Source organism: Astatotilapia calliptera, chromosome 23, assembly GCF_964374335.1.
Source record: "Astatotilapia calliptera chromosome 23, fAstCal68.1, whole genome shotgun sequence".
Taxonomy (NCBI): Eukaryota; Metazoa; Chordata; class Actinopteri; order Cichliformes; family Cichlidae; genus Astatotilapia; species Astatotilapia calliptera.
In genome coordinates, this window is record NC_137443.1 from 11818360 (window position 1) to 11844141 (window position 25782).

Here is a 25782-nt window from a genome sequence, read left to right on the forward strand (position 1 = left end):
TCCCTCCTACACTCTCACCTCCCCGACTCCCTCATTTTAATTTCTCGCTCCCGCTCTCCCCCTCTCCGTGTCTGCCTCCAACACTTTTATTTCTCTGTGTGGGAGAGCCTTGCCGCGAGCGCCGTCCCACAGGGAGCCTTTCACGCTGCCGATGTGCTCAGCGGCTGCTGATTGTAACCTCATGCGCCCCTGCAAGTGAGTCATGCAAGGTAAAGGAGGAGTTCGTGTGTGTTACAGAGAGACAGCTATTAAAGACACAGCGGGGCCACCAAATGTTCCCTTCATAACCAGGAGATCGGCTCTACCACTGTTACCCACTCAAGGCATCATACGCGCAGTCCCAAGTGTGCACATTAGGCCGAGCTCAGGAGCACTCTGGGGTTTACAGGCATGTGAAGAAGAAAGCAGGCCCGCTATCTCTGGCAGAAGTTTCCCTAACCGGGTCTTAGAATCAGGTGATTACAAGCCAAGGTGAGCAACAGCATAGAGTAACCCACCAACAGCTGCATTTGTGTATCGTCACTGTTATTTTCAGCACAGAAACAGCTGACACTCACCTGTTTAGCTGTGCTCACCTCCACGTAGGCTGCCTCTCCACCTCCACCCACTACTTCTCCATCGCTTTAGTGCTGATATCACATTTTCCCCATCAAACCATCCTTCAGAGAGCTTAAAAACTGACACCCACTCCACCCAACAATTTTTATCAAAAAGGATTCCAGGTAAAATTTCAGCGAAGTAAAGGCCAACACCACAGCCTCAACAGACCCCTGTTCATCTTTACCAGCATGAATGATATTCATTCAGCTGTGTGCCTGCTGCAGCACACTCCTACATCAAGTCTGAGGGGATATACGAGCATATGATTTAAATATATTTTATATTTATATGATTTAAATGTGAGACGAGGTCGTGTCCCCCTGCATGTTTTACAATTAAGCTTGTAGATCGTGTTGTTTTAAGCAGGATTTCGTTGCCTCCTGAAGCTCTTTGAATAATCTTTGTGCTTGAGAGATGTCACGCTGACCTCCGCTTGACAGTTGGGCTGAATTAGCTCATGCACCCGGAGGGCTCACATTCATATAGATAAATAATTTCAAGAGCCGTGATTTGAATACTCATTGGAGAATTGCTGACATCTAACTGATTTATTTTGACCTAGAAAAAAAAATGTGAGTGCCCACGAAGTTGTTGATCATGGCCAAAATATGTTTATATGTATTTATTAGAACGCCTGCAGAGCAGACTGCAGTACTGAGTCTGTGCCAGCAGGTGGCAGAGCACAGCGCTGCAGTTATGAATGAATGTGCTCTGACTGCATGGCTTCAGGCAGCATGACCACAGAAAAATAGACTGACTTCTCCCTCTTCAGTGCACTGCCGGCATCATGGCGCTCCATTACTCTGCTCCGAGTAGCGGGGGCGCGCACGCGCACATTAACATGGTACACACAGGATCAGAGCTTCTGCGCTTTCTATTTTTAATAGAAAAAAGTATTTAAAATAATACAACAGTAAGTATCCAGTAAAGATGACAACAGCAACAAAACAAAACAAATCAAAGAAAAAGAAAAAAAAGTGATTAGGTCTGTGTCTCCACGGCAACCATGCATCCTCCCCTTAGGCTCAGCCCAGTTTGCTGCTTCAGTGCCAGTGTGTGTGTGTGTGCGCGTGTGTGTGAACACTCAGCCAAAGCAGAAATGTGGAGCTACATGGAACACCTCTGACTGATGCACATGACAGTCTGCTGGTGAAATGAGGAGAACACATTAATGTGTTTGAGTGACTCATATCGATACGCCGAACGTGTGCTGGAATGCGTGTGTGCTACCATATGTACAAGAATAGACTGCACGTGCACGTTAGCACGGCTCTGCCAGGTTCTGGTAAAAGGTGGAGGACGGATTGGGTTGAGACACAGATGCGGTGAATTATGCAGCTTCACTCTGATTGCTGTGGCGGTGAGGGCGATAATGGCTTTGATGAGGATACACTACGATGGAAGCCAAGAGTAAAACAAACTGAAGAAAAGAACATCATGGAAGGGAAGGGCTTGAGTGAATGATTGGCTGGAACAGAATAAAAAACAAAAACAAAAAACAAAAACAGGGTCCTTGACTTCAAGGCAGGAGGAGTTGAGTTTCAAATCACCAGCTCGCTCCATATTCTCTCTTATTAAAATATCCCCAAAATATTCCCCCCTTTCTCCGCCTTCCCTCTTCCTCCCTCACCCGTTCTCTCAGGCTGCCGCGGCCCAGGCCAGCCTGACTGTAGCCAGGCAGGCCAAAGAGTTCAGTGTGGATCCTGGTAGTGTTAGATATCTCCTTCCCTGCGCTCTTTCTTCTCCACTCGTGCATCTCGAGACACCCACCAACATGTTCCTCCTTCCTGGGCCTCCGTATTTGGGAAGTTCTTTTGTCCAATTGCAGAGGTTAAATATAGACAGACAGACAGACAGACAGGAGGACAGATGGAGGCCTGCGAAGCCGCCTTTATCCAGCTCGAGGAAACGGCCGTGCCCAACCCGTCAGAGGCGAGTTCACGCGATGTGTGCACATCCGTCACTGCGTCATCCTCCATCCCTCCCTCCTTTCATCTGCCTGTCACTTCATCCCTCGCCACCTCCATCTGTCCACCCGGGGCCTGAAGGGGTGAGGCGCTAAGTAAGGAGGGCTGTGTATAGTCTCTGAAGAAAGTTTTCTTTATGCCATTCTCTCTCTCTGTCTCAAGCATCCCCCACTCTTTCGCTTGTATTTAAAGTATTATCTTTGCCACATGTTCAACAACTCACAAAATCATACCAACATAAAGTGTCCTGTCAACACCCCATTGGTCAAACACTGATTTAGCGCTCTCTCAGGCACACACACACACACACACACACACACACACACACACACACACGGTGAGGCTCTCTGTGGGGGTGACTCCTGGGGGCCTCTGTGCTATGTCCCATCTTCCTCCTCCTCCTCCTCCGAACAGTAGTCTCGTCCCTGCAAACAAAAGCATGACTATGAGAAGAGCCGACACCTGTTACACCACCTCATTTACACAGACCACCATCATTCGCCATTCGCCGTCATTCTCATTTGTGTAGCTCTCTGTTGACGTCAAACAAGTCACAGAGATGATTTATAGAATCGCATTAAATCTGTGGCATGGCTGGAACACGGCTTTAACTACACACACTGCAGTCACAGACCATAATAGCTGTGACTGTTTGGAGGCAACATCCAGTCTGATTTTAGGTCCCCGTCACACAGGCCTAGAGACCGGTTGCAGAGCGGTTGCTGGCAGTTGCACCTCCCCGTGATTTGGTCACTCATAATTTGCAGGGAACATTCAAACTTCTCCAAGTTTCATAACAGTTTAAAAGCGAAGATGACTGCACTTCTTTACGTTATTTAAAAAAATGTTCCACCTCTCATCCAAGAGGCTCCTTGGGGTCTGATGGATGAGAAGGAACGCCTTTGAAAAAGACCACGGTGACCAAAAACCTACATGGACGTACTCTCCGATTTCAGCTGCAACCAAAACAGGTCCCAGGATGCAACTTTTATTCGCAACTCCTGGAATCAACTCCAGATGTTTGAAATATATCGAATACACCAACATTTTACTATCTTCACGCTGTAGCTACATTTCCTCATCCACGTTTCAAGGCCGAGGTGAAAATTTTAATCCGTCATAGCGAAGCTGAATCGAGGATTACTCATTTCACTTTGGGTGCTTCTGACTGTTTATGAGCTTGCAGCGTAATTCAAGAGGCAGACTAAGAGCAGCGAGCGCTCATCACCGTGGCGATCACCTGTTCCTCCCCCTCAGTGAGGGAGATGTTTAATGGTTTAGGATCCAGCTGTTATTTTAAATGCCCTGCCCCTCCTTCACTGCAACCCTCCCCAACAAACCCCACTTCCGGCCTCCTCACCTTCTCAATCTTCTCATCCAGCATCCTGAAAAATTCCTGCTGGCTTTCTGACGTGTGAATGCTGAGAGACACAGACACAAATGGAAAAGTTAGAGAGGGGGGGAGAGGAAGTTGGAGGATGGAGATGAGGAGGAGGGGGGAGGCAACAAATACATCATGAGAATTTTCCATTACAACCCCCCCACACACATATACAGCACAGACACGCACACACATCCCTCACCGCAGTGTGAGAAACAGTTCTGTTTGGAGGATTTTAAAAGATCATTTAATAAAGAATTAATGCAGCAAAAGACTAAAGACTGCAGCCGGCAGCAGCCGTGATGTACGCACGCAGAGGCTCATCAACATGCACGCAGCGGGGGCCGGCCACGAGGCAGGATTACAAAAGCCAGACACAAAATATCGCTCGCTTCACGTCATAACATTAACATACTGAGGTGACAACTTAATGGAAGCAGCCGCTTATGAACGCATCAGTTCAGCCAGATTCAGACGCGCTTCAGTAATCATTTCTGTTTGTTTTCATTAGAACTCGTCAGAATAAAAAGGCTCCGGCTTGAATTCGAGTGAAATAACGTTCAGCCTGATAACTTCGGCTTATTTTTCATTCGCAAGATTATTTCACATTTTTCTAGGTCCCCTTTCTACTGGCTGCATGGCTCTGAGAGGGGGCCCCCGCCACAGTTTAAGAACCTCCGGCTCAACAGTTCATTTTGAACGTTGAAAACAGACGAAATCAGCGTGGAAACAGAAAGAGAAACTGTGGCTTCCTCTGTCACAAAACAAAAAGAAAATATATTACGTAATGTGAGCAAACTGTACCTTTGACATTTGTCATTCAAATTACCGAAGTTGCCCATAAAGAATAGATGTTATTATTTATTCCCACTGCATGTTTACGAGATTAAACCCGCTACTCATGACTTACTTGGATTTGATGTTTGGTGCAGGAACCTCTTTCTGCTGTTTGCCCTTGTGCTGGACATTACTCTTCTCCTGAAAACGCACGCACATGCACACCATTAGTTTTCATTATCAGCTGATAGATACGTTTAAAACAAACAGCTACATCACTGGAAGCAAATGTCACATCAAACCTGGATTATCAAATTACAATCCTCACCCAGACGGCACTGCGTGACGGGCGTGGGACACGGGAAAGAGGCATAATGTATGTATGCCTAATAAAACTGATTATCGGCTCTGATGAAGGTTGATCACCATGCATGCGTTTCCTGCTGTGTTTCCGCATCATGCATTTTCCACCTCTGAGTCTCTGAGTGAGGATTACTTTGTGAGAGCAAGCAGCTACACGGATGCTGGTCAGACCGCAAACGGCAGACGGACCGGGCTATGTAAAAACGCAGCTTGTGTCTTACAACAACTCATTTGGCGCTATATAAATAAAACTGCATTGAATACAGTCCTTATCTGTTGTGTGTGTCTGTACTGAAAATGCGCATGTGAGACAATATGACTCATGACCGCAGACCAAAACTACCTACAGGTAAAATAAAATAACGTGAACCTGAATATGAAGGCAGACCTAATTTACATGACGCTCATTCTTTTCAGTCAGTTAGTGATCTGGAGAGGATAAAAACCTGTTTTTGCAAGTTTCACCTTTTGAGGAATAATGCATCCAAACATTATTATGTAACAGGGAAGCTGTTCTGCAAATTTCTGAAGCAGAATGACTTTCCCAGTCACGATATAGTACGTCTTTGCACCACTGAAGACCTAAAAGTTTTGCAGGAGGGAGTGAAACCAACCGAGCGATCAGCCCACACATTCCACACACGCCTCATGTTGTTTCTACCTGCATGCGAGGCAAGTTTTGTGTGTGTTTTTTGCACTAAGACAATGTGTGTGTGCGTGCAGGCTGGTCAGGCTGATGGAGCCGCCTCTGGACACAAACAGCAGTCTGTTCGCCTCATCTGATGGACTGTCAGGAAAAGGTCTGCGAGTCTGTGAGCCGATGACAGGCTGTCAGCGGATGGTGTGTGCGTGTTTGTGTGTCTCACCAGGTTCTCCTGGTTGCGTGCATTCACTCGGTTTTCATCCCCTCTCATGTACTTCACCTCCTCCACTCCCTTCTTGTATTCGTCTGGAAAGAGAGAGAATGAGGGATGATTAAAGGAGGGAGGAAAGAACAATAAGTTGCATTTATCAGAAGAAACAGGGACCAAATTCCTTTCAGAAATAGTTTAAGAACGGCTCGTCAGCCTTACTGTAACCTCGCTGCAACAGCAACATGGCCAGCGACTATTCCATTGATTGTTGTTATAATTGGTTCAAGGTAATCTGATAACTATGACCTGATGGGGTGTACTGAAAAGTGGAGATGACAGCTGAGGGATAAGCAGGAGGACACAAGTTTCCATTTTAGCTACAGCAATTCATCTGATGAGAGAGAAAGCAACGACGGGCAGACACCGAGGGAGAATAAGTGAGTAGTGGGTATGTGAAATGAGAGGAGACGAAAAGGGGGGGGAAGAAAAAAGAGGCGATAAGGAGGAGTAAGCTGCAGGGGATTTAAGATCAGTTAAACAGCTTCTGGGCTTCATGGACAGCTTAGACGGTTAAGACAGTTAAGACAAACTCAGAGGCAGCAAGAGCGTTGGCCATCACCAAACGGCGCAACCATCTGCACGGTTCAACCACCGCGCCCAGAACGTCCGGCCTCAATCAAGCCCACAGCTCAGACTCAGGGCAATAAATCATCCAAAGTTATTTTCCCGATACCGTCCGAGCCCCGATGATTAGCCCAAGAACAGCCAAGATATCGCGATGCACACAGTCAACCCACACAAGTGCAAACTGTGCAGACTAACGAACGACAGCCGATACTCATTACGGATCTTATCATTAAGTCCATAAACAAATATCACAGTCCTTTATGACTTCCACTCGGGTGGTTCTGTTTCTGGTTTTCACTGTGTCCACGAACGCGATCGCTTGAAGAGTTTTGAATGCCATGTGATCAAACTTTGTGGGGGGCGTAGAGCGGGGTCGTGTTTACAACCTGGCTCGTGTCCATTGAGGCCTTCAAGGTCAACTTCATGATTTTGTCATGAAAACTGACAAAAAGCCTTAGAACGTGTGCATACAGGGAGTGCAGAATTATTAGGAAAGTTGTATTTTTGAGGAATAACTTTATTATTGAACAACAACCATGTTGTCAATGAATCCAAAAAACTCATTAATATCAAAGCTGAATGTTTTTGGAAGTAGTTTTTAGTTTGTTTTTACTTTTAGCTATTTTAGGGGGATATCTGTGTGTGCAGGTGACTATTACTGTGCATAATTATTAGGCAACTTAACAAAAAACAAATATATACCCATTTCAATTATTTATTTTTACCAGTGAAACCAATATAACATCTCCACATTCACAAATATACATTTCTGACATTCAAAAACAAAACAAAAACAAATCAGCGACCAATATAGCCACCTTTCTTTGCAAGGACACTCAAAAGCCTGCCATCCATGGATTCTGTCAGTGTTTTGATCTGTTCACCATCAACATTGCGTGCAGCAGCAACCACAGCCTCCCAGACACTGTTCAGAGAGGTGTACTGTTTTCCCTCCTTGTAAATCTCACATTTGATGATGGACCACAGGTTCTCAATGGGGTTCAGATCAGGTGAACAAGGAGGCCATGTCATTAGTTTTTCTTCTTTTATACCCTTTCTTGCCAGCCACGCTGTGGAGTACTTGGACGCGTGTGATGGAGCATTGTCCTGCATGAAAATCATGTTTTTCTTGAAGGATGCAGACTTCTTCCTGTACCACTGCTTGAAGGTGTCTTCCAGAAACTGGTAGTAGGACTGGGAGTTGAGCTTGACTCCATCCTCAACCCGAAAAGGCCCCACAAGCTCATCTTTGATGATACCAGCCCAAACCAGTACTCCACCTCCACCTTGCTGGCGTCTGAGTCGGACTGGAACTCTCTGCCCTTTACCAATCCAGCCACGGGCCCATCCATCTGGCCCATCAAGACTCACTCTCATTTCATCAGTCCATAAAACCTTAGAAAAACCAGTCTTGAGATATTTCTTGGCCCGGTCTTGACGTTTCAGCTTGTGTGTCTTGTTCAGTGGTGGTCGTCTTTCAGCCTTTCTTACCTTGGCCATGTCTCTGAGTATTGCACACCTTGTGCTTTTGGGCACTCCAGTGATGTTGCAGCTCTGAAATATGGCCAAACTGGTGGCAAGTGGCATCTTGGCAGCTGCACGCTTGACTTTTCTCAGTTCATGGGCAGTTATTTTGCGCCTTGGTTTTTCCACACGCTTCTTGCGACCCTGTTGACTATTTTGAATGAAACGCTTGATTGTTCGATGATCACGCTTCAGAAGCTTTGCAATTTTGAGACTGCTGCATCCCTCTGCAAGATATCTCACTATTTTTGACTTTTCTGAGCCTGTCAAGTCCTTCTTTTGACCCATTTTGCCAAAGGAAAGGACGTTGCCTAATAATTATGCACACCTGATATAGGGTGTTGATGTCATTAGACCACACCCCTTCTCATTACAGAGATGCACATCACCTAATATGCTTAATTGGTAGTAGGCTTTCGAGCCTATACAGCTTGGAGTAAAACAACATGCATGAAGAGGATGATGTGGACAAAATACTCATTTGCCTAATAATTCTGCACTCCCTGTATGGTCAAAATATAAAAAGTAAGATTTCAAATGTCAGATTTGACCTCTGATCCTCCTTTATGGTGAACAGACTGATCTGAAGGTCAGGACCTGAGTTATTTAAATGTTGCACTGACAACATGCTTACAGGGAATGTCACACAGGGATCGTGTTACTTTATTATGACTTTTTTTAGACACATAACAGTAACAGATTAGAACCGTTTCAATAAATGTACAATTACTAAATGTGTAACCGATGGAGTGAATGCTACATGTGTACTGTATGCACATGAATATATGGAAGATACTCTACTATTCCCTTAAAAGTACACAGTGCCCAGAGAGCGAGCTGCCTGGGCGGATGTTTGTGCTCTCTGGCTGCTTCTTGTTGTATTTTAGATGACATTAATGAGCCTTTAAAGACCAAAGTGAACACACTGTACAGTTCCAGTATGATGAGGCCTACTGCCAGCCATGTGTTTATCATGTTTATTGATGATTATTAATGATCAGTGATGTGGGACGCATTGGAATGGTTTTAGGACCTTTAGACAAGCTCTTAATAAGAGTGACCGTAACGTGAAATGATATGTACGGCACATTTGCGTAACCCCGAGCCCCGCCTAACCTTGAGCAACAACACAAGCTCTGCTGACTACCTCGTAACTGATAAAGCAGCTGAGAAGGCGATAAGTACCAGTGGCTTTATCTCTTACACACTTTGTATTTTGCCCCCACGCTCTCTCTGCAGTGTGTCTGTCGGCGTGACGTCCGTCTGTGCCCCCGCGTACCCGGCTGAAGGGTTCGCCCAACTCCTCACCTGATGTGTGCTTAAGCCCACGATCACCTGTGTTTTTACATCGCGCACGTGTGTCTTTAGAGCCGAAATAATTAGCGAGAGAAAGAGAGAACGCTGGCAGAGATGAAGAGAAAGAGACGAGAGAAACAAATGCCAGCTCCTTTTCTGCTGTTTGTCTCAGGAATGTAAACGAGTCGGAGCAAAGCAGCTCCTGTCTGAACATGCCGACAAACACACACATACGGCGCTGTAACACAGCACAGGCTCACCGAGCTCAGGTCTGCTCTGTAAACACAAGTGCATACGGTGCTACTGTAGGAAACAGTACTAAGAGCTATTTCCTCTGCTCTCCTGATGGCAGAGGGGCAACAGCATCAATTTCAAGCTATATAATCTGTTTTTTTAGGGCAGAGACAAACGAACAGAGGGGGTAAAATTAGCAGCAGCTGCTGGATTTACACTAAATCAGCCTAAACTGGAATTTTAAAGCAAGCATTGAGGAGCATGTGGCATTATAATTTGGGTGAGCTGCAGCCTGAGAGGTTAAAGTGTTTGAATGTTCTGCTTCTGTCACAGGATGGCAGCTGAACGCGATGATAAACGGTAGACAGATCAAAGTGACCCAGCTTGCACCAATCAAGAGTCATCACATCACAGACTTTGCTTCGATTTAGATAGGAGCAAAGAAAGTGGTCACGCTGCGCGAGTTGTATGTGAAGCGTGCGTGCGTGCGCGTGGCACGCTGTGTCACAAGAGATGACATGGGTGTTTCGTCACATCGATGCTGGGCTCGCTTTGGGTGAGAGGGAGGGAGCCCGTCGGAGAGGGGAGAGATGAAAGGGAAGAACTATTTTGAGAAGCTGCGATTTTGTGATGTGGACGTCGTTCACATCTCTGATTACAGAGCGGCGCTCCGCGCTGACCTTAAGATACCAGCAGTCAGAGTGTGTGCGCGCGTGTGTTCACATGTGTGTGTGCGCACAAGCATGTTTCATTGCAGATAGAAATGGAAACGTCTTTGAATCAGCACGTTTGTCATTTCATGCGAGTGCAGTGTTTGTTTGGGTATGAGTCATTTAAATCGCCTTATTTAAGCGTGTGTGTGTGTGTCTGCTCTCATAGCTCTCGCTGGCCTGTCCTGTGGCTATGTCACTCTGTCCTTCCTGCTGTGTGTCCTCCCTCTCAGCCAGCCTGGCTACAAGCCATCATCGGTCTGGCCGTGACACTCACACCTGAACGCGAACCCTCATCTCTAAACAGGCGCGCACACACCAACCATCGCTCCAATGAAATGACTATCAGCTTTGAAAGGAGAAGAGAGAAAAATAATTGTTTATGATATTTTGAACAGAAATCTTGCCGGCAGGGATAAAACGATGAAAAGCAGGAAGAGAACGATCTCAAACAGTTTATTACTGCAAGGCCCGTTTAACATTTCAGCTGGAGTCACTGAACTATCGGAGGAAGGTTATACAGTTAACTACAACTGAACTAAAGCACTGGCTGTGGGAACACATTAGGCAACACCTTGCTAATGCTTCAGAACCATCTTTATACTTTATGGCACAGATTCAGCACACTGCTGGAAACATCCCTGACAGCTGCTGCATCCATGACGTTTACCGCATCCTAAAGTTGCTCTATTGGATCAGATTCATCATCACGAACAAACCAGTTTGAGACTATCTGAGCTATCGGAAGATGGGTACGGTGTGGACTGGCTCTTACATAGAGCTTTTCTACTCAAAGCATCAGCGTCAGAAAGCCTGGGGTGGCTTTAGCTCAGGTGGTAGAGCAGGTTGCCTACTAATCGGAAAGTTGGTGGTTTGACTCCAGTCTGCATGCAACAACTGAAGTGTGAATGTGTGAATGTTAGCTGGGTGAGCTGGTGCAGACTGCAGCTTCACTTTCCTGTATGTAGCTCACAGGAGCCGTTGCAGCCCATGTGCTTCAAGCTTCAACATGCTACGGATTCAGAGATGTTCTTCTGCACACCTAGTTTGTAATGAGTGGTTATTTGAGTTATTGTTGCCTTCCTTCAGCTCAAAGCAGCCAAACCAGTCGAATCATATCATCTCTGTGACGGCGGAGACGGCCACATCGGAAAATCCCAGCAGAGCAACAGTATCTGAAGCACTCACACCAACAACTACATTTACAGTCACTTAAAATCACCTTCCTTCCCCACCCTGGCAATTAGTCTGAACTTCAGGACATCTTGAAAATGTCTACACGCCTCAGTGCCCTGAGTTCCTGCCATGTGATTGGCTAATTAGATGTCCGTATTAGATTAGACTGAGAGGTCACGACTGACTCAGAGCCCTTACGTGTTTATTAAAATGCCAAAAAGATACTCTGATATCTCATCTCTGAGTAATACTCCCACACATTATCACCGAAATAGCAAACTGATAACACAACTAATAAAAGTTATTGACTCATGATTAATCAGTAAAGTAAGTAAGAGATGCAGGAGACACGCCGGGTGCCGATATGTGTTTCCAGAGACTGACACAGCTGCTCACAAATGAAAGTCAGTTACAGCTTGTCTCTCACTGTCACTAAAACTCTTCCAAGATGAAAGGAACCTGAGGAAAGTCTCATCTGTGTGAAAACAGTCAAACTTCACGTAAAAAGAAATAAAAACATTAAGTGGAATTTGCAGTGTTGGGACAGCTTCTCAGAAATATCCAACACTGAGACAGATCATGCTTTTGTTTGATGAAGGCTCTCGTCTGATCTGTCGTAACGAGAAAGTTACAAGCGGAGAAGATTAGCGCAGGCTCTCTGCTCATCTGCGAGCTGAGCTGATGGATTCAATAAGTAAACTTTACTGCATAAACACGACTTTCAGAGAACTCTTACATACGGATGAGACCTCCTGTATGCATAAAGAGCTTAAACACTTCTTGTGTGCATTAGAGCCTCTCCTTGATTATCCCAGTGACATCAGGGGATGGATGGCACCGAATTTCCTTAATTTTAAAGGAAAAAAAAGATTGGGGTCATGCTTTTTAAATCCAGTAGCTCCAGCTGTATCCCTACCTTTGACTTTTCCTCCTTGGTCATACATGAAAAATCCAGCATCACTAATTTAGGTGTGAAAATGGACCCCAGCCTAAAACTTAACCGCCACATGCAAGTCGAGTCCTCCCTGTTTTTAAGTGCTTTCAGTTGAGGCAGCTGTCAAAAATCAAGCCCATCCTGTCTAGATCCCACCTAAAGGCATCACCTCTCGTCTGGATTATTGTTACTCTGCCTCCCTCTCACGTCTACACCCGTTACAAAAACGCTGCTGCACGATTTTCACGACCCTGTCGGCTTGTGGCCTTCATCGGGGTCATGATGAAGCCGAAACGCGTTGGTCTGGTAACCTAATAACTTCTCCATGCACCTGGGACGTAGGTGAAATTGTGCCAGAAAAGCAAACAAGAGCACATAACTCAGATTTTAGCGTAGTACTATTTCAAATCTGGCATTTATGAATGAACTTGTAGCTGATTCAATGTTTTACACTTGATCTCTCATTTTTTTCTACAGCACTTATGTTGTTTTTAAGTGCTTTGGAAATAAAGTGATGATCGTGATGATGAAGTGCATGGGAGCAGATATGCATACACAGACACTTAAATGCTCATTTCCAGCTCCACAAATTTTGTTGTTGGACTCCAGAGTAGCTTCCTGTGATTTTCTGCTTAAAACAATCTTTATTTATCTTATACTGGACCTCAGGACATACTTTAAACCAACCTGCTTTCTGATTGGCTGCCTTTCACAGAAGATTTCAGCCGCAGGTGGTTGGTACCAAGGTCGGTATGACCATCCACCATTTTAACAGTAGAAAATGAGGAAAGGAACAACAGGTCAGCACAGGGCTGGACTGTATTTGAGCTGTCTGTGCATGACTCTGAGTTAGCTTCCTCTTTAGTTCAACTTCTGTAATCAGCTGTGGAGCTTGTGGCTTCTGAAGATCACTGAATGAATCAGGTTTTTTTTGCCTCCCCTCTGAACACAGTCCCACTTAACCACTGAGCTGCTGATGAGCCCTCTATTAAAAACGCAACATACCTTTAAAATCAAGGTCCATTTAACCCAACATCTGCTGTCAGGGGTCACACAAAGGTCATTATCAACCCAAGTTAACCTCTGGTTTCTCAATGATCACGTTCACATGACGGAGGCGGTGTTGTATGATTCACTAGAACCACAGACAGGCCTATTGTCAGCAGACCAGTTGAAAAAACTGACAGATGAGCAGTGTTTAAAAGCTCTGTACGGATGATCATCACTACAAAGAGCTGGTGCATTTGTAAAGTTTAAAGGAAGGAGTGTAATTGAACTGATTAGTATTACATCACTGAGTTCACTGAGACTCGGGAAAATCTGACAGATGAAATCCGTGTTCAGATATGCGGAAGACAGTGTCGGTTTTTAAAATCTCTCAGCTGCAGCCCCGAGAGTGTGAGAGCAGGTACAGAACAAGTATAAAAGCACAATTCAAATGTCAGCCTAGCGCACATGCAAATGTGATATAAAGGTCAACAAGTACAAACATAGGTGCCTTGTTTTCAGATATTAGAGCTGATAGGGAGGATAAAATTAGTAGAAATCTATTTTTCTACTAATGTGCGTCAGGGAAAGACAATACTTTAAAAACTTCCTCTTACTCTCAGCACACTGAGGTCTGAGGCATCTTTCCAGGTCGCAGCCTGCTCTGCAGCAGGTTGTGTCTGCAGCAGAAGTTAACATTGCGATGTATACCAGCAAGAAGTGAACTGCCTTCATAATACTGAAAACCTTCTTCTCCTCCTTCTTTTCCATAAGTGGTCGTCACAGCAGACCGTCTGCCCCCATCCCAGCATCCACCTCTGTCACACCGACCCTCTGCATGTCCTCCTTCACTACATCCATGAATCTTCTTCATCATCCTCTCTGCCTCTGCTGCACATGTGCAACCCATTTCTGCCTCTCTGACTCTGAGCTGCCCCTCTGATGGATTCATTTCAAATGCTGCTCTCACCTCTGGTTCCAAGTCTATCTTTCCATCCCAGGGATTGAACCGGTGACCTTCAGGTCTGTGCGCTGCCCCAGAGAGGAGTCGTTTTCACTCGGCACGCAACGTACACAGAAACGATGTCCTTTGTGACTTTGGGCTGTCAGCTGTGTTTTGTGTTCCTCGAGTTTAACAGGGAACCGACGGCACAATCGGTTAATTCAAGAAAGCAACTGGTCTGTTTTGTTTTTTTCATCTGCGATAATATTTCCAAGGTCTGATTCTCATTCGGCAGTCCGATAAAGAAAGCCCCGAGTTTCTTTGAACAATAATTTCTGAGCAATCCCGTTTTACTCCCAGGAAGTGATTGTAGCGTTGTCTGCTTGTGGCACAGAAGGACAGTAACGTGTTCATTCAGTGAGACAGTTGAACCTTTCAGCACAAAAACTGAGATAAACACTGAAACTGCACACCGCCTTGTTTTCTATAAATGTTGAGCTGCCACATATACAATCAGATATACTTGCTATCTCCACTCTAATCTCCTCTGACTGTAATTATTACAGACATCAGCAGCACGATGTTGTGGAGAGTGTTGCTATTTTCCCTCGTCGTCCCCTCAGCGTTTGTGTAATGGAGCTGAGCCTTTTCCGGTTATTGTGTGAGAGCGACTGAGAGAGGGTTGGGGAGGGGAGGGCAGGGCATTTGGGGGGTTGGTTAGGGTTAGCGGCCGGAGTCTGAATATCTGGGACATACAAATACACACTCACGCACACAGAGGGCACAAGGACAGACTGATTGCCAGACAATCTGTTGGAGGCAGATCTGCATGAGCATGAATAGGGCTTACTGTCTAACTGAGCACACTGATATGAAAACATCAGCGCATACGTGAATACAAACACACCGACGCGCAGCCCGCTGGGGTTACACTTGTGTGCGTATAGGCTGACCAGAGCCGACCAGTGTTTTCCGCCTAAGTCATGAGAAGTAAACCGGATGCTGCGAGCCAGTTTGGCAGCGGTTGTAAAGGGCGGCGAGTCGAGTGGGAAAGAATGACTGCACAGTATGTGACGACAGCGACAGCAGAAAGATGTGCACGCGAAGCGGGTGAAGATAAGGAAGGGGGGCATTAAGAAGGGAGATGCTTTTGGGGTTTTGAGGCCTGGGATAACTCTAATCCGCACAATCCAGGTCACTTCCATCTCTACCTTCACACACACACACACACACACACACCTCGGATATTCATATCTTGTGGGGACATCTAATTGACATAATGCTTTCCCTGGCCCCTTACCCTTAACCTAACCATCAAAAATGAATGCCTAACCCTAGCCCTTACCCTAAATATAACTATAACCCAAATGTAACCCTGACGCTAAAACCACATTTTGAGCCTCAAAAATGCCTTAAAATGTGTGGTCCCCATAAGGGCTGTTGGCCCCCACAAGTATTGTAATTGTCCAATTTTTGGTCCCCACAAAGATATCCCCACACACACTCAAATAGTAGTCCAACCCATGCACTGCCATTCCAGATTTCCCTTTAACCAACTGACAGTGAGACTAGGGGATAGGATGGGACTAAGAGGGAGGAAGGAGGAGGGGATGTGAAAGGACACAAGGTTCTGACCTAATGTTGTGCCAAAGAAGAGAGGAAAAGAGCTGGGAGAAACACTGGGAGATGAAGGCAGGAAGAGAAGGAGGAGGGAGGAGAAGGGGGTGCAGAGACCCAAAATAGTGTGACAGAGAGAAAAAGGAAGAGAAGAGCGAGGCCTTGAAAGGGGGGACGGGAAGACACAGAAGTTGAGAATAGATTGAAGAAAGAAAAAAAAAGGCCTGCAGTGCCAAAATACGTCACTCTCTTCCTCTCTCAAGGAAAAAAATGTTCATCTCATTGCTCTCCTTCATGTCTCCTTGCCGTGTTCTGGCGCTGCTCAGAAGACAAAGCGGGAGACGAGAGGGCAAAAGAGAACAGAGAGGAGCACGAAACAGGGCAGGAGCAGAGTTAGAGAGGGGTTACAGGGAGGAGGTGAGAGGCTGGAGAGGAGTTAGAAAGATCAGAGGGAGAGGGGGATGACAGATAGACAGAGAGAGGGGACCTCCTGTGGATCATCATCTGCCACATCCATTCACCCGCCTGCAGCTATACCAGAGTGTTGCTCCTAATTCTTAATCGCTGTTAATCCCTCCGCCACCCATCATCTCTCTCCGGCTCCAGCTTTTATTCCTGCCCCTCATTACACAACAGCCGGCTACACGCTGCTAAAGCAAAGGAAGCAACTAAGGACTGTAGTATATTCATTACTAATGAATCTCTCTGCATTTTTTATTAATCAAATCTACAAAATTAGGTCGTGTTTGGGAGACACATTTGTAGAAAGTGAGCATTGTTAAAACTGTTGTTCTTTTGAGCTAATCCAGCTGTTTTCAAACCTTTCTGGCTGGTTACCAAAGCAGTATGGACTCATGATGCCCATCAAATAGCCTTTGTCTGCTTTGTGACAGCAGTTTACCATTTACAGTTTCAGAAACCTTCACTTTTTACATTTTTAGCATTTGATGTCAGCGAGAAGACGTTTCTCTGTTGTTCTACTCTAATAAAAACGCAAGAATAGCAATATGGAGATGGAACGAACACGCCAGGTCCCATCCAAGGACACGACTCAACGCCGTCATCTCACTAACTGGTTACTTCCTCTCTTACACGAACTGTCAACACAGACATCTCCAATAAAAGCGGCGGTGTTGACAGTTATTGTCTGAATTGGAGAACTTTACACTCCGCCGAAGTACCGTGAGCTGTAACAATGAGGATGTATATTGTGTGGGCAGGCGGGGTAATGGGTCCACGCTGAGCAATCAACTGAGTGAAATGGAGCAGTGAAGATTTTATTGACATCCGTTCGCGAACTGACCGGTGAAGACGTCGCCGTTGCTGTAGGCCTTGCCGCGTCCCTCCTCATCGCTGGGCACGGCCGACACCTGCTTGGCCGAGGTGCAGCCCATGGCCTCACACTCTGAAACTTCTCCTCATCGCACTCTCACCTGCACAGAGAGAGAAAACAAGACTTCGTATTCACGACAGACACAATAAAACGAACAGCGCTGTTGTTTTTACGGCGCTCTGACAAACATGATCGACGGTTTGAGCTTTTATGGCGACTCCCGATCGGTGCAAAATGTCGTTTATGTTGTTTTTTTTCCATGCAGCACAACCCTCAGAGATGACTTGTCTTCATTTTCCCATCCTTTCCATCCCTCTGAATCAGGAAACCAAAGCACACTTCACAGAAGTGTGAATTCACACCTGGCGTTAAGAGGCTCAGTAGAAAGAGAAATGCACATTTATAGCGCATGCTGCAGGTTATTACTTCCTCATAAGAGTTTCTTTCAGAGCTAAAAATAGCCACTGCCATTAAATACATGGAGCAGCAGCAGCAGGGGTGCAGTGCAGGGTAAATAAAGAGCATAACCCATCTGATATATGCTTTATGCTTTTTATTCTTGTTATACAAAACACCTAAAAAAACTAAAAGAAATGCATAAATAAATAAATGTGTTTTGTGAAACTGAACACAAATGTATTTAAATGTGAAAACTTACAGAGCTAGTCACACCTGAATATTTGGACTTTTGATCTGAAAACATTACTAAGTGATGTTTATAGAAAACCTCTTGGTTGCCTGCGCAAGCAGCAACATCAGCATCCGTACCTTTGGCTGCTTGGTGAATATTCACCACCCTCAAAGTTCTGTTTGTCTCCAGCTGTTAAATGTCCAGTTCCCTCTTTTGCTAAATGCCAAACTATGTTCCTCCGATAGATGTTTGCAGTCTATCTGCAGTGGGCCGTGAAACTGCCAGTGTAAAATACACTGTGTCTGTGAAAACTAAATTAACGGGTGAGCTAAGAGAGTGAAGCTGTTGGTCTAAACAACCAAAAATAATTAGCTGAACTCTACCAGTATCACAGGAGCTGCAGGTGGGCTGATCAGTGACACAGTTCAGGTGTTATTTAGTCTTTGGATTCATTAATACAGAGTTAATGACTCTGCACTTATCACAGTCATTAATTGCAGAGTTAAACTAAAAACTAATTACAGCACAGCCCGCATAGATTTTGTGCCAGATAGCAATGCTGATTTTTATTAGTGAGAAGATAATATTAATATAATCCCCAGTATAAGTGGCTGCAAACGAAAAATACCAAGTTCAAGGACAGGGGAGGAGACACAAACCAACCTCAGGGGGTCACGAGTCCAAACATCTGGCATCAAAATCTGCCAAAGCTGCTGAAACTACCCCTTCTTCTAATATCCTGCAAAAAATTCAACATAAAAAGAATAGGTACATATTACTATATATAAATAGCTCATTAGAAACCTCACCTAAAATTACACCAAGCGTTTCCAGTAGTGACAGTGCATGTATATCATGAGTTATCTGAAATGTAGGAGAAAAAGGCAACTTCAGATGACCCCTCCCTGATTTGTTCAACTGTCTGTCCAAAGTTCATGAATGTAAATGTCTGACTAGCTGTATTTATGAAGTTACACAGAAAAGGAGAAGTGATGGGATTTTATGGGAACTACATAGCAAGTTAATGTGATTATTGCACCACTATCTGCTCAGTAGTGATGCTTCTCTGCTACATGAAGCCAACATTGCTGAAGAGATAAACCCTTCCCTAGATTACACCAATTTGTGTTACCATCCATTAAAAATAAACAAACAAAAAAAATTGTTTTGCATATCGGGCACCATGATATAAGGATGCACTGATCTGTTGACACAGAGTAAAAATCCAATAGCTGTGTTAAATGAGCGAGGTGTTCCTACTCTGAGGAAGACACTGCGATTATTCTTATATGGACTGTTAACATCATCAGGATCAACAACAAAAGTGTAAACAGGACTGCGATGCATAAAATGAACGATAAAGTCTCTCTACATGAGCAAATGCTGCTCTGCTACTGACTGTGACACAGCAAACGCAGAGCAACAGGGAGCCACGTTCACCGCATCAGCATCGACCTTTTCCAGTCCGGATATCCAATCCAAATATCAGATTGGTGATCTGATCTACCTGGAACATCGGCGATACGAATACGGCTCTGTGCTATTATACTGTTTGGCCTGTTCATGCTGTTGGTAAACTGATATACTTAAAATTTGAAATGAATATTTTATTTCTAGATAGACAGACATTGCATATATGCTAAAAAGTGTAATTTTGGCCTGTTGCTAGGCGGTTGCTAGCCATGCATAATGAAACTTTTGTGGATATGAGTTTGATGTCACTCCCCTGAAACACATTTTTTTTATGAGGTGTTGAAAGTTCATAAATGCTAAAAACGAATAGTTTTCATCTGTTGCTAGGCAACTTGATGCATTTTTAATGCCTGATATAGATGAGAACCATCAGATAAGTAGTAAAGCACCTGTAGTTCAAGTTTGAGTGCAGATGGTCTCGGAGGAGTTTACAGACAAAGACACCAACAGACTGATTTTATGCATTACAGTAATATTTTCACTTTCAGCAAACCTGTAACCTGTAAACCAGTCTGACTCGGCCGTTAAGTCTCTGTAATTACTTCAACGCACACACACACACACACACACACACACACACACCTGATTAAATCTGTGCCGCCGGTACATAAATAATAAGAGGCAGGGTGAGGAAGAGGCTTTTTGAAGACACTGAAAATAGAGAGAAAAAGACAAAGAAAGGGAGGGTGGGTTGAGCTGAAGGGGGACAAGGTGGAAGGAAAAGGTCTACAATAGGTGGGACAGAAAGGGTCCAGAGAGGAGGACGAGTGCACAGCTTCAAAAGAACGCCGCCTGGCCCTCGCTGCTCCTTCAGAGCGTTTGAAGTTGACAGGAGGCCGTCTTTAGGTTGCGGCCCACCAGCTTCCATCTCACTGGATATGACACAAAGCACCAGGTGCACAGCGCTCGAGTACCTGCGTGTGCAGGTACTATGTAGCCCAGAATTTACTGGCCAGTATTATCAGCAAACTAAGCTGCTGCTGTTCCCTTTATCACAGGCTGCTTCATTCACTGTCACTTGGCAGGTTGTCACTCGGTGAGGCAGCAGAGGAGTGTCGAGGAGACTGCAACAATTCTCAGGAACAAACCATACATAGCAAAAAAAAGAAGCATCCTGAAATTAATTATCTTTCGTTGCTCCTTTGAGACTCTGAGGTGTGTGAATATTCAGTGCAAGATGAGAGAACTCATATATGAATCCCTTTCTCAGCTCTGCAGGAGAAAAGACATTAATCTCTGGAGCCTGAGCAGAGCTTACACATGAATTTCTCTAAGGGCCTACAGGCAAGAGGGAGTAATACCTTGAGGGCAAGAATCCAGACACTTAGACACACACATGCAAGCTCGGGATGAGTGTGTAGGGTCACCTGTGGCTTGAGTAGGAGTTCTGGTCTAGAGAGCAGCTTATCAGCCCGTCCCAGGCAGCCTGGGATACCTCTTACTACAACTACCACTCTGGAACAACTCAATTATGCCTCACATGTGCTCATAAAGCCACCATCACCTCACACACAGCTGGGAGATCTTAATGCAGCAGTCTGAGGCACGCTGTCGTAAAGACACAGCAATAATCGCATCCCGCATTATCTGTCTCTTGACATTGGCACATAAATGAGGGAAGAAGCACGAGGCATGCACCTGGAAACGCTGCCGGAGGAGCCCATGTTATCTGTCAGAGTTACATCACAGTGAAGTGGAGAATCAAATGCCAGAGATGGAGAAAAAAAGATAGAAAAAGAACATGCCAACAAAGGTAACGGGAGAGAGGACACCAAGAGCGAGCAGTCAAGTCTCTCTTCACTATTAGCGTACAACTGAAGTGAACATTAGATGAACAAAGCACAGAAACTCCCTTTCCGAAAACCACCGGAGGACGTACGCTGAGAAATGTGAGCAGCCGTGATAGACGTGAAGTTTCAAAGGGTCTCTAGTGTGTGGGCAGCATCTGTTTGAAGGCTTTGATTTGTGTGTATTGAAACATCAAATTGTGAGTAGGAGCAGGCTTAAAATAGACCTAGCACTCCCAGAGCTATTGTTGTGTGCAGGGATAATGCTAGGCTGTGGATCCTTAGGCCAAGCTGCTATTACTCGGGTTATGCATATAAGCTACAGCCAGAACGGCAGACTATTACACAGCCAAACACACCTATAAATAAATAACACCAAGGCCAAAGGCTCAGACATTCTTCAGTGGCGCATAATTCAAGAAGTCACATCCTTTCAAAATCAGACTTCTGCTCATTTTAACACTTGGTCTTCTCACAAGCATCACAAAAATCTTTGGCAGGTTTTAACGAGGAATGCTTACATGAAGGGTTGAGTGTTGGTTTCATCATAGATAATATATTTTCAGAGCTGCACAATCAGAAACACATGTAGAGGTTTGAACACCAGACACCCAACAATATATATTATGTCCTTCAAGTTCAACTTTATCAGTATTTGTTTTATCTATTATGGTGTAGTTATCTCACTTCGGTTATTTTTTGCTGCCAAACCTACTGAGATATTGCTAAGACAGAATCAGTATGCAAACCATCTACTAAAAGTCTGCCAACAGTCTTCCAACAGACTGCCAACAGTCTGCCACAACTCTACTAATAGTCTACCAACAGTCTGCCAGAAGTCTGCTACAAGTCTGCAAACAATCTACTAAAAGTCTGCCAACAGTCTTCCAACAGTCTTCCAACAGACTGCCAACAGTCTGCAAACAGTCTGCAAACAGTCTGCCAGAAGTCTGCTACAAGTCTGCAAACAATCTACTAAAAGTCTGCCAACAGTCTTCCAACAGTCTTCCAACAGACTGCCAACAGTCTTCCAACAGACTGCCAACAGTCTGCAAACAGTCTGCCAACAGTCTGCAAACAGTCTGCCAGAAGTCTGCTACAAGTCTGCCAACAGACTTCCAATAGTCTACCAACAGTCTGCCATTGAACTGGGTCATTTCCATTGTTTGCTGATGATTCACCAATTAGCTGTGATAAGTCATCAAAAATCACACATTTGTTGTTGCCTACATGGACAGAATTTCACATTTAATCAAACTTCATAATAATAATAATAATAATAATAATAATAATACTTTAAAGAATTCATAATCTGCACACAAAATATGGAGATACCAATCTGAATTGATTCTCCAGCTTTAAACCTCCACCTCTAAACACGTGCATTTTGCTCAAAATATGTCTTAAATCGCCACTGTAACACATCAGTATTAACAATGCAAATGTGAAAATTGTTTTTTGGTTGACGTTTTTTTTTTTTTTAATTAAGTCAATTTTTACCTCTTTATGTAGAGCAAAGTGCAGGTAAATGGCTTTTTGAGGGAACTGCACAGTTTAATTTACAAACTACAATAAAACGCTTCGACAAAAAGCCACCAAAGGCTCGTCCACTGTGCTGCTGCACGAGCCGCGCTGGCATTGTACGTTTGCACGTGTTCCACTGTACAGTGAGATCAGTGCATACACTTTTAGGACTGGCAACTCCAGCAGGAATCAGCCCGAGTTAGTACTGAGCTCTGCCCAATGCGCTATTCTGTGCCACGTGCAAAACCACAGTGGGGCGTTGCTCAGCTTTGATTTAAATACGGGAAAAAAAATCCACACCACAGTGTGGGCCAGCTGTTGAGACGGAAAAAAAATGTGCTCAGCCAATTTTTACCTATTGAAGACGTGTTACAAATAAATAAGTAAAAACTGGGAGTTCTGCAGTGTGTGAGCTCTGTTTTTTCCAGTGTTGATTTAACCCACAGGACAGCAGGACTGAGCTGCTCTGTAGATGCTCAAGTGTGTCAATGGGACAAGCCTGGCAACTCAGTGTATACACACACGGGCCATGTTGGCTCACAAGCTGAGCCAACATGGCCCGATAAACATCCAGTGTGTGAAAAGGATAAAAGGTTCTTAACACCAACTGGCACACGACCGCCTCTGGATCCAGATGCTCAAGATCCATTATGAGCATATTGGCCAAAACAGAGGGGCAACCCAGTTTAAAGATAAAGAAGTTGTGATGTCAGCTAGCAGCTCTTGCGTCATTCAAGCCGATCTTACCCCAGATTTGGCGCAGAGCCTCCTGTTGCTGTTTCACCTCGTAAGCAATTGTAAGCAGTTTGAAACAATAATCCTGAGCCAGGCGATACAAAGAGCTCTTCTTAAATGCAGACCAAGTTGTATATTTAACACATGGCAAATAACCAGACCCTGAAAATTATTTGGCAAACACAGAGGCCTGCCCATGCCTGCATATGTTGGTGTGGGACGTGACCTGCCCTCAGGTCTGTGAACAAGCCTCCTTTACAAGTCAGTTTGTTAAAGGAGGAACTCAGAAAGCGCTGTGAAGAAGATGTGAATGCTTGCACAAACACAGGTCGTGCACACAGACCGAGTAGTGTGCAGTGCAAGGGTTTCTCAAATGCAAGATTGTGCCAGAGGGAGCACAAGCAACCACAGAGCCTGAAAAACGGGCCAAACAAAGGCGGAAAACTGGTTGAAGCATAGCAGAGAGTTTTTGTTTAACGGGTTTATTTCTGTGCGTGAACTGGACGTGTACGTTTATCAGTTCCCACCGTAAAGCTCCCGGCTGTGATGGGGAAGTGCTCGCTCAGCAGCCATTTAAGCCTCAGGGAGAGTGACTTCAGGGCAGCCTCACCTGTGACGACACAGCGACAGTTTCTATCTTTGCTTCATCATCTTCACAGCTGAGTGCTGAGTTACGCTTTAGAAACTGCATGTCAAAAACACAAAAAAAGGTTTGGATGCGCTTTAAATCTAAAACAAAAAAAAAGAAGAAGAAGAGAGAATTCAGTGGTTTGAAACGGCTCAAAGCCTATATTTAATTGAAAATAGTACAAAACACAACATATCATTAGGCTCTTTTTGAGTTTACTGCAAGGAGCACATCTCCCTCGGTGACGTGCAGCGAGCGTGGGCAGCTGGACTTTCAGAGCGGTCATGATGTAATACATGCAGTCTTGGCTGACATAATTAAGGACTTCCATGAAAACACAAAAGCTCATCTGGAATGCAGCATGTGTATAACATTCAGCATTAATGGTGCCTTCTCAGGTGGAACATCTACTGATATCATCAGCCAACTAGCCTCTCTCCCCCTTTATCCAAACCGGAGCTGCGACTGCGCGCCCTGTGTGACCTGCGTCACCGTCGCTGCCTCTGATACTGCAGTTTCAAAGGTGGACGCCAGATCTGCAACCACTCAGTGTCAGTTAACGTCTTGAAAACAACCTTGGAGCATCAAGACGTTGATAAAACAGGGATGAGATAGAGTCAGTCTGATATCTGTTTGGGGCTGAATGGAGTCAAGTTTACAATTATATGTAGTCTGCAATGACGCAGCATTTAACTGTGATAAACAGATCAAATCTGTTTCCGTCTAAATGCACACAAATTCACAGTAACTACTTAGATCCAGAATCCAGCCTAACTTCCATGAGCTGAGACAGAAATTTAGAAATTTGTCCTCCAATAGTGACGTAGGTGCTGCAGGATGGTGACAGCCTTGCTTTTATACATGATTATAGCCAGAATACAAGCAGCTGAACGGTAACCAGTTGGTTGGAGTAACTCCTTGGACTTTAAGCAATTCAATGTAGTCACCACCCACCAATTTTTCCTAGTCACAAGGAAGTTGCCATCCTATTTTTACTCCAGTGAGATGGAGCCAGTAACTGTTTCCCTTGGTTGAGTAAAGCCAGCAACATGATTCACATCATTTTCATACTCAAACAATCCAATGACCCCTGGTGCACTGTAGATTGAGGCATAATCTTTTAGATCAAAAAAGTGCTTCATCATAGGCTTCCCCTGCAATTTCATGGAGCGCAGCAGCATGACAAGATAACAATACGCGACATTCATTCGCTCACAGCTCTGCTCTGTCCTCAAGAGACCCCATAACACCCCAAATACAGCCGGTGCAAAGAAATATGGCAACACATGAAGCTATAAACCACCACAAGTCTATCCTCTGAATATGGAATAAACACCTGCAAGTGTTTGAGGTTTGGATGTTTTCTCTGCGGCACTCGGTCATATGCTGGCTCCCTAACTTGGCACTCTGTCATCAAAAATTTGAGAACACCACGGGACAACTGGGCCTCGATCCATGCCAGGAAAGAGTCCTCACAGCATATCAGAGCCACTGGATCCCTCACTGTAGGGGTCACAAGTTCACAATTTTCTCTGAATTATTCATCCTTCTGTATGTGATGATAGAGGACAACTCCAGAAAAAAGTATGTACAGCTAAAATAAGCAAACAGTAAAGCTCCCTGAGGGAAAAAATATTGCTCTGCATAATTAACACTTTAAAAATCCTTATTTATCTTATAC

The 25782-nt window shown here is 44.7% G+C and overlaps 1 protein-coding gene across 3 annotated transcripts in view; it reads right to left on the reverse strand.

The window, feature by feature from the left end:
* Positions 1-1456: 1456 nt before the first annotated feature.
* Positions 1457-25782, reverse strand: part of LOC113015673 (uncharacterized protein C1orf21 homolog) — a 31045-nt gene continuing 6719 nt past the window's right edge. Inside the window, exons 2-7 of one of the 3 annotated variants that reach the window (XM_026157781.2) lie at positions 18618-18693; positions 17294-17423; positions 5955-6037; positions 4859-4926; positions 3928-3988; positions 2680-2992 (exon numbers count right to left, since the gene is read on the reverse strand). In XM_026157781.2, the coding sequence (XP_026013566.1) occupies positions 2945-2992; positions 3928-3988; positions 4859-4926; positions 5955-6037; positions 17294-17384 (351 nt within the window). In that variant the 5' untranslated portion in view covers positions 17385-17423; positions 18618-18693 and the 3' untranslated portion in view covers positions 2680-2944. Of the gene's footprint in view, positions 2993-3927; positions 3989-4858; positions 4927-5954; positions 6038-17293; positions 17424-18617; positions 18694-25782 lie in introns of all 3 variants that reach the window. The other 2 variants (XM_026157780.2, XM_080297317.1) reach the window with 2 other exon arrangements.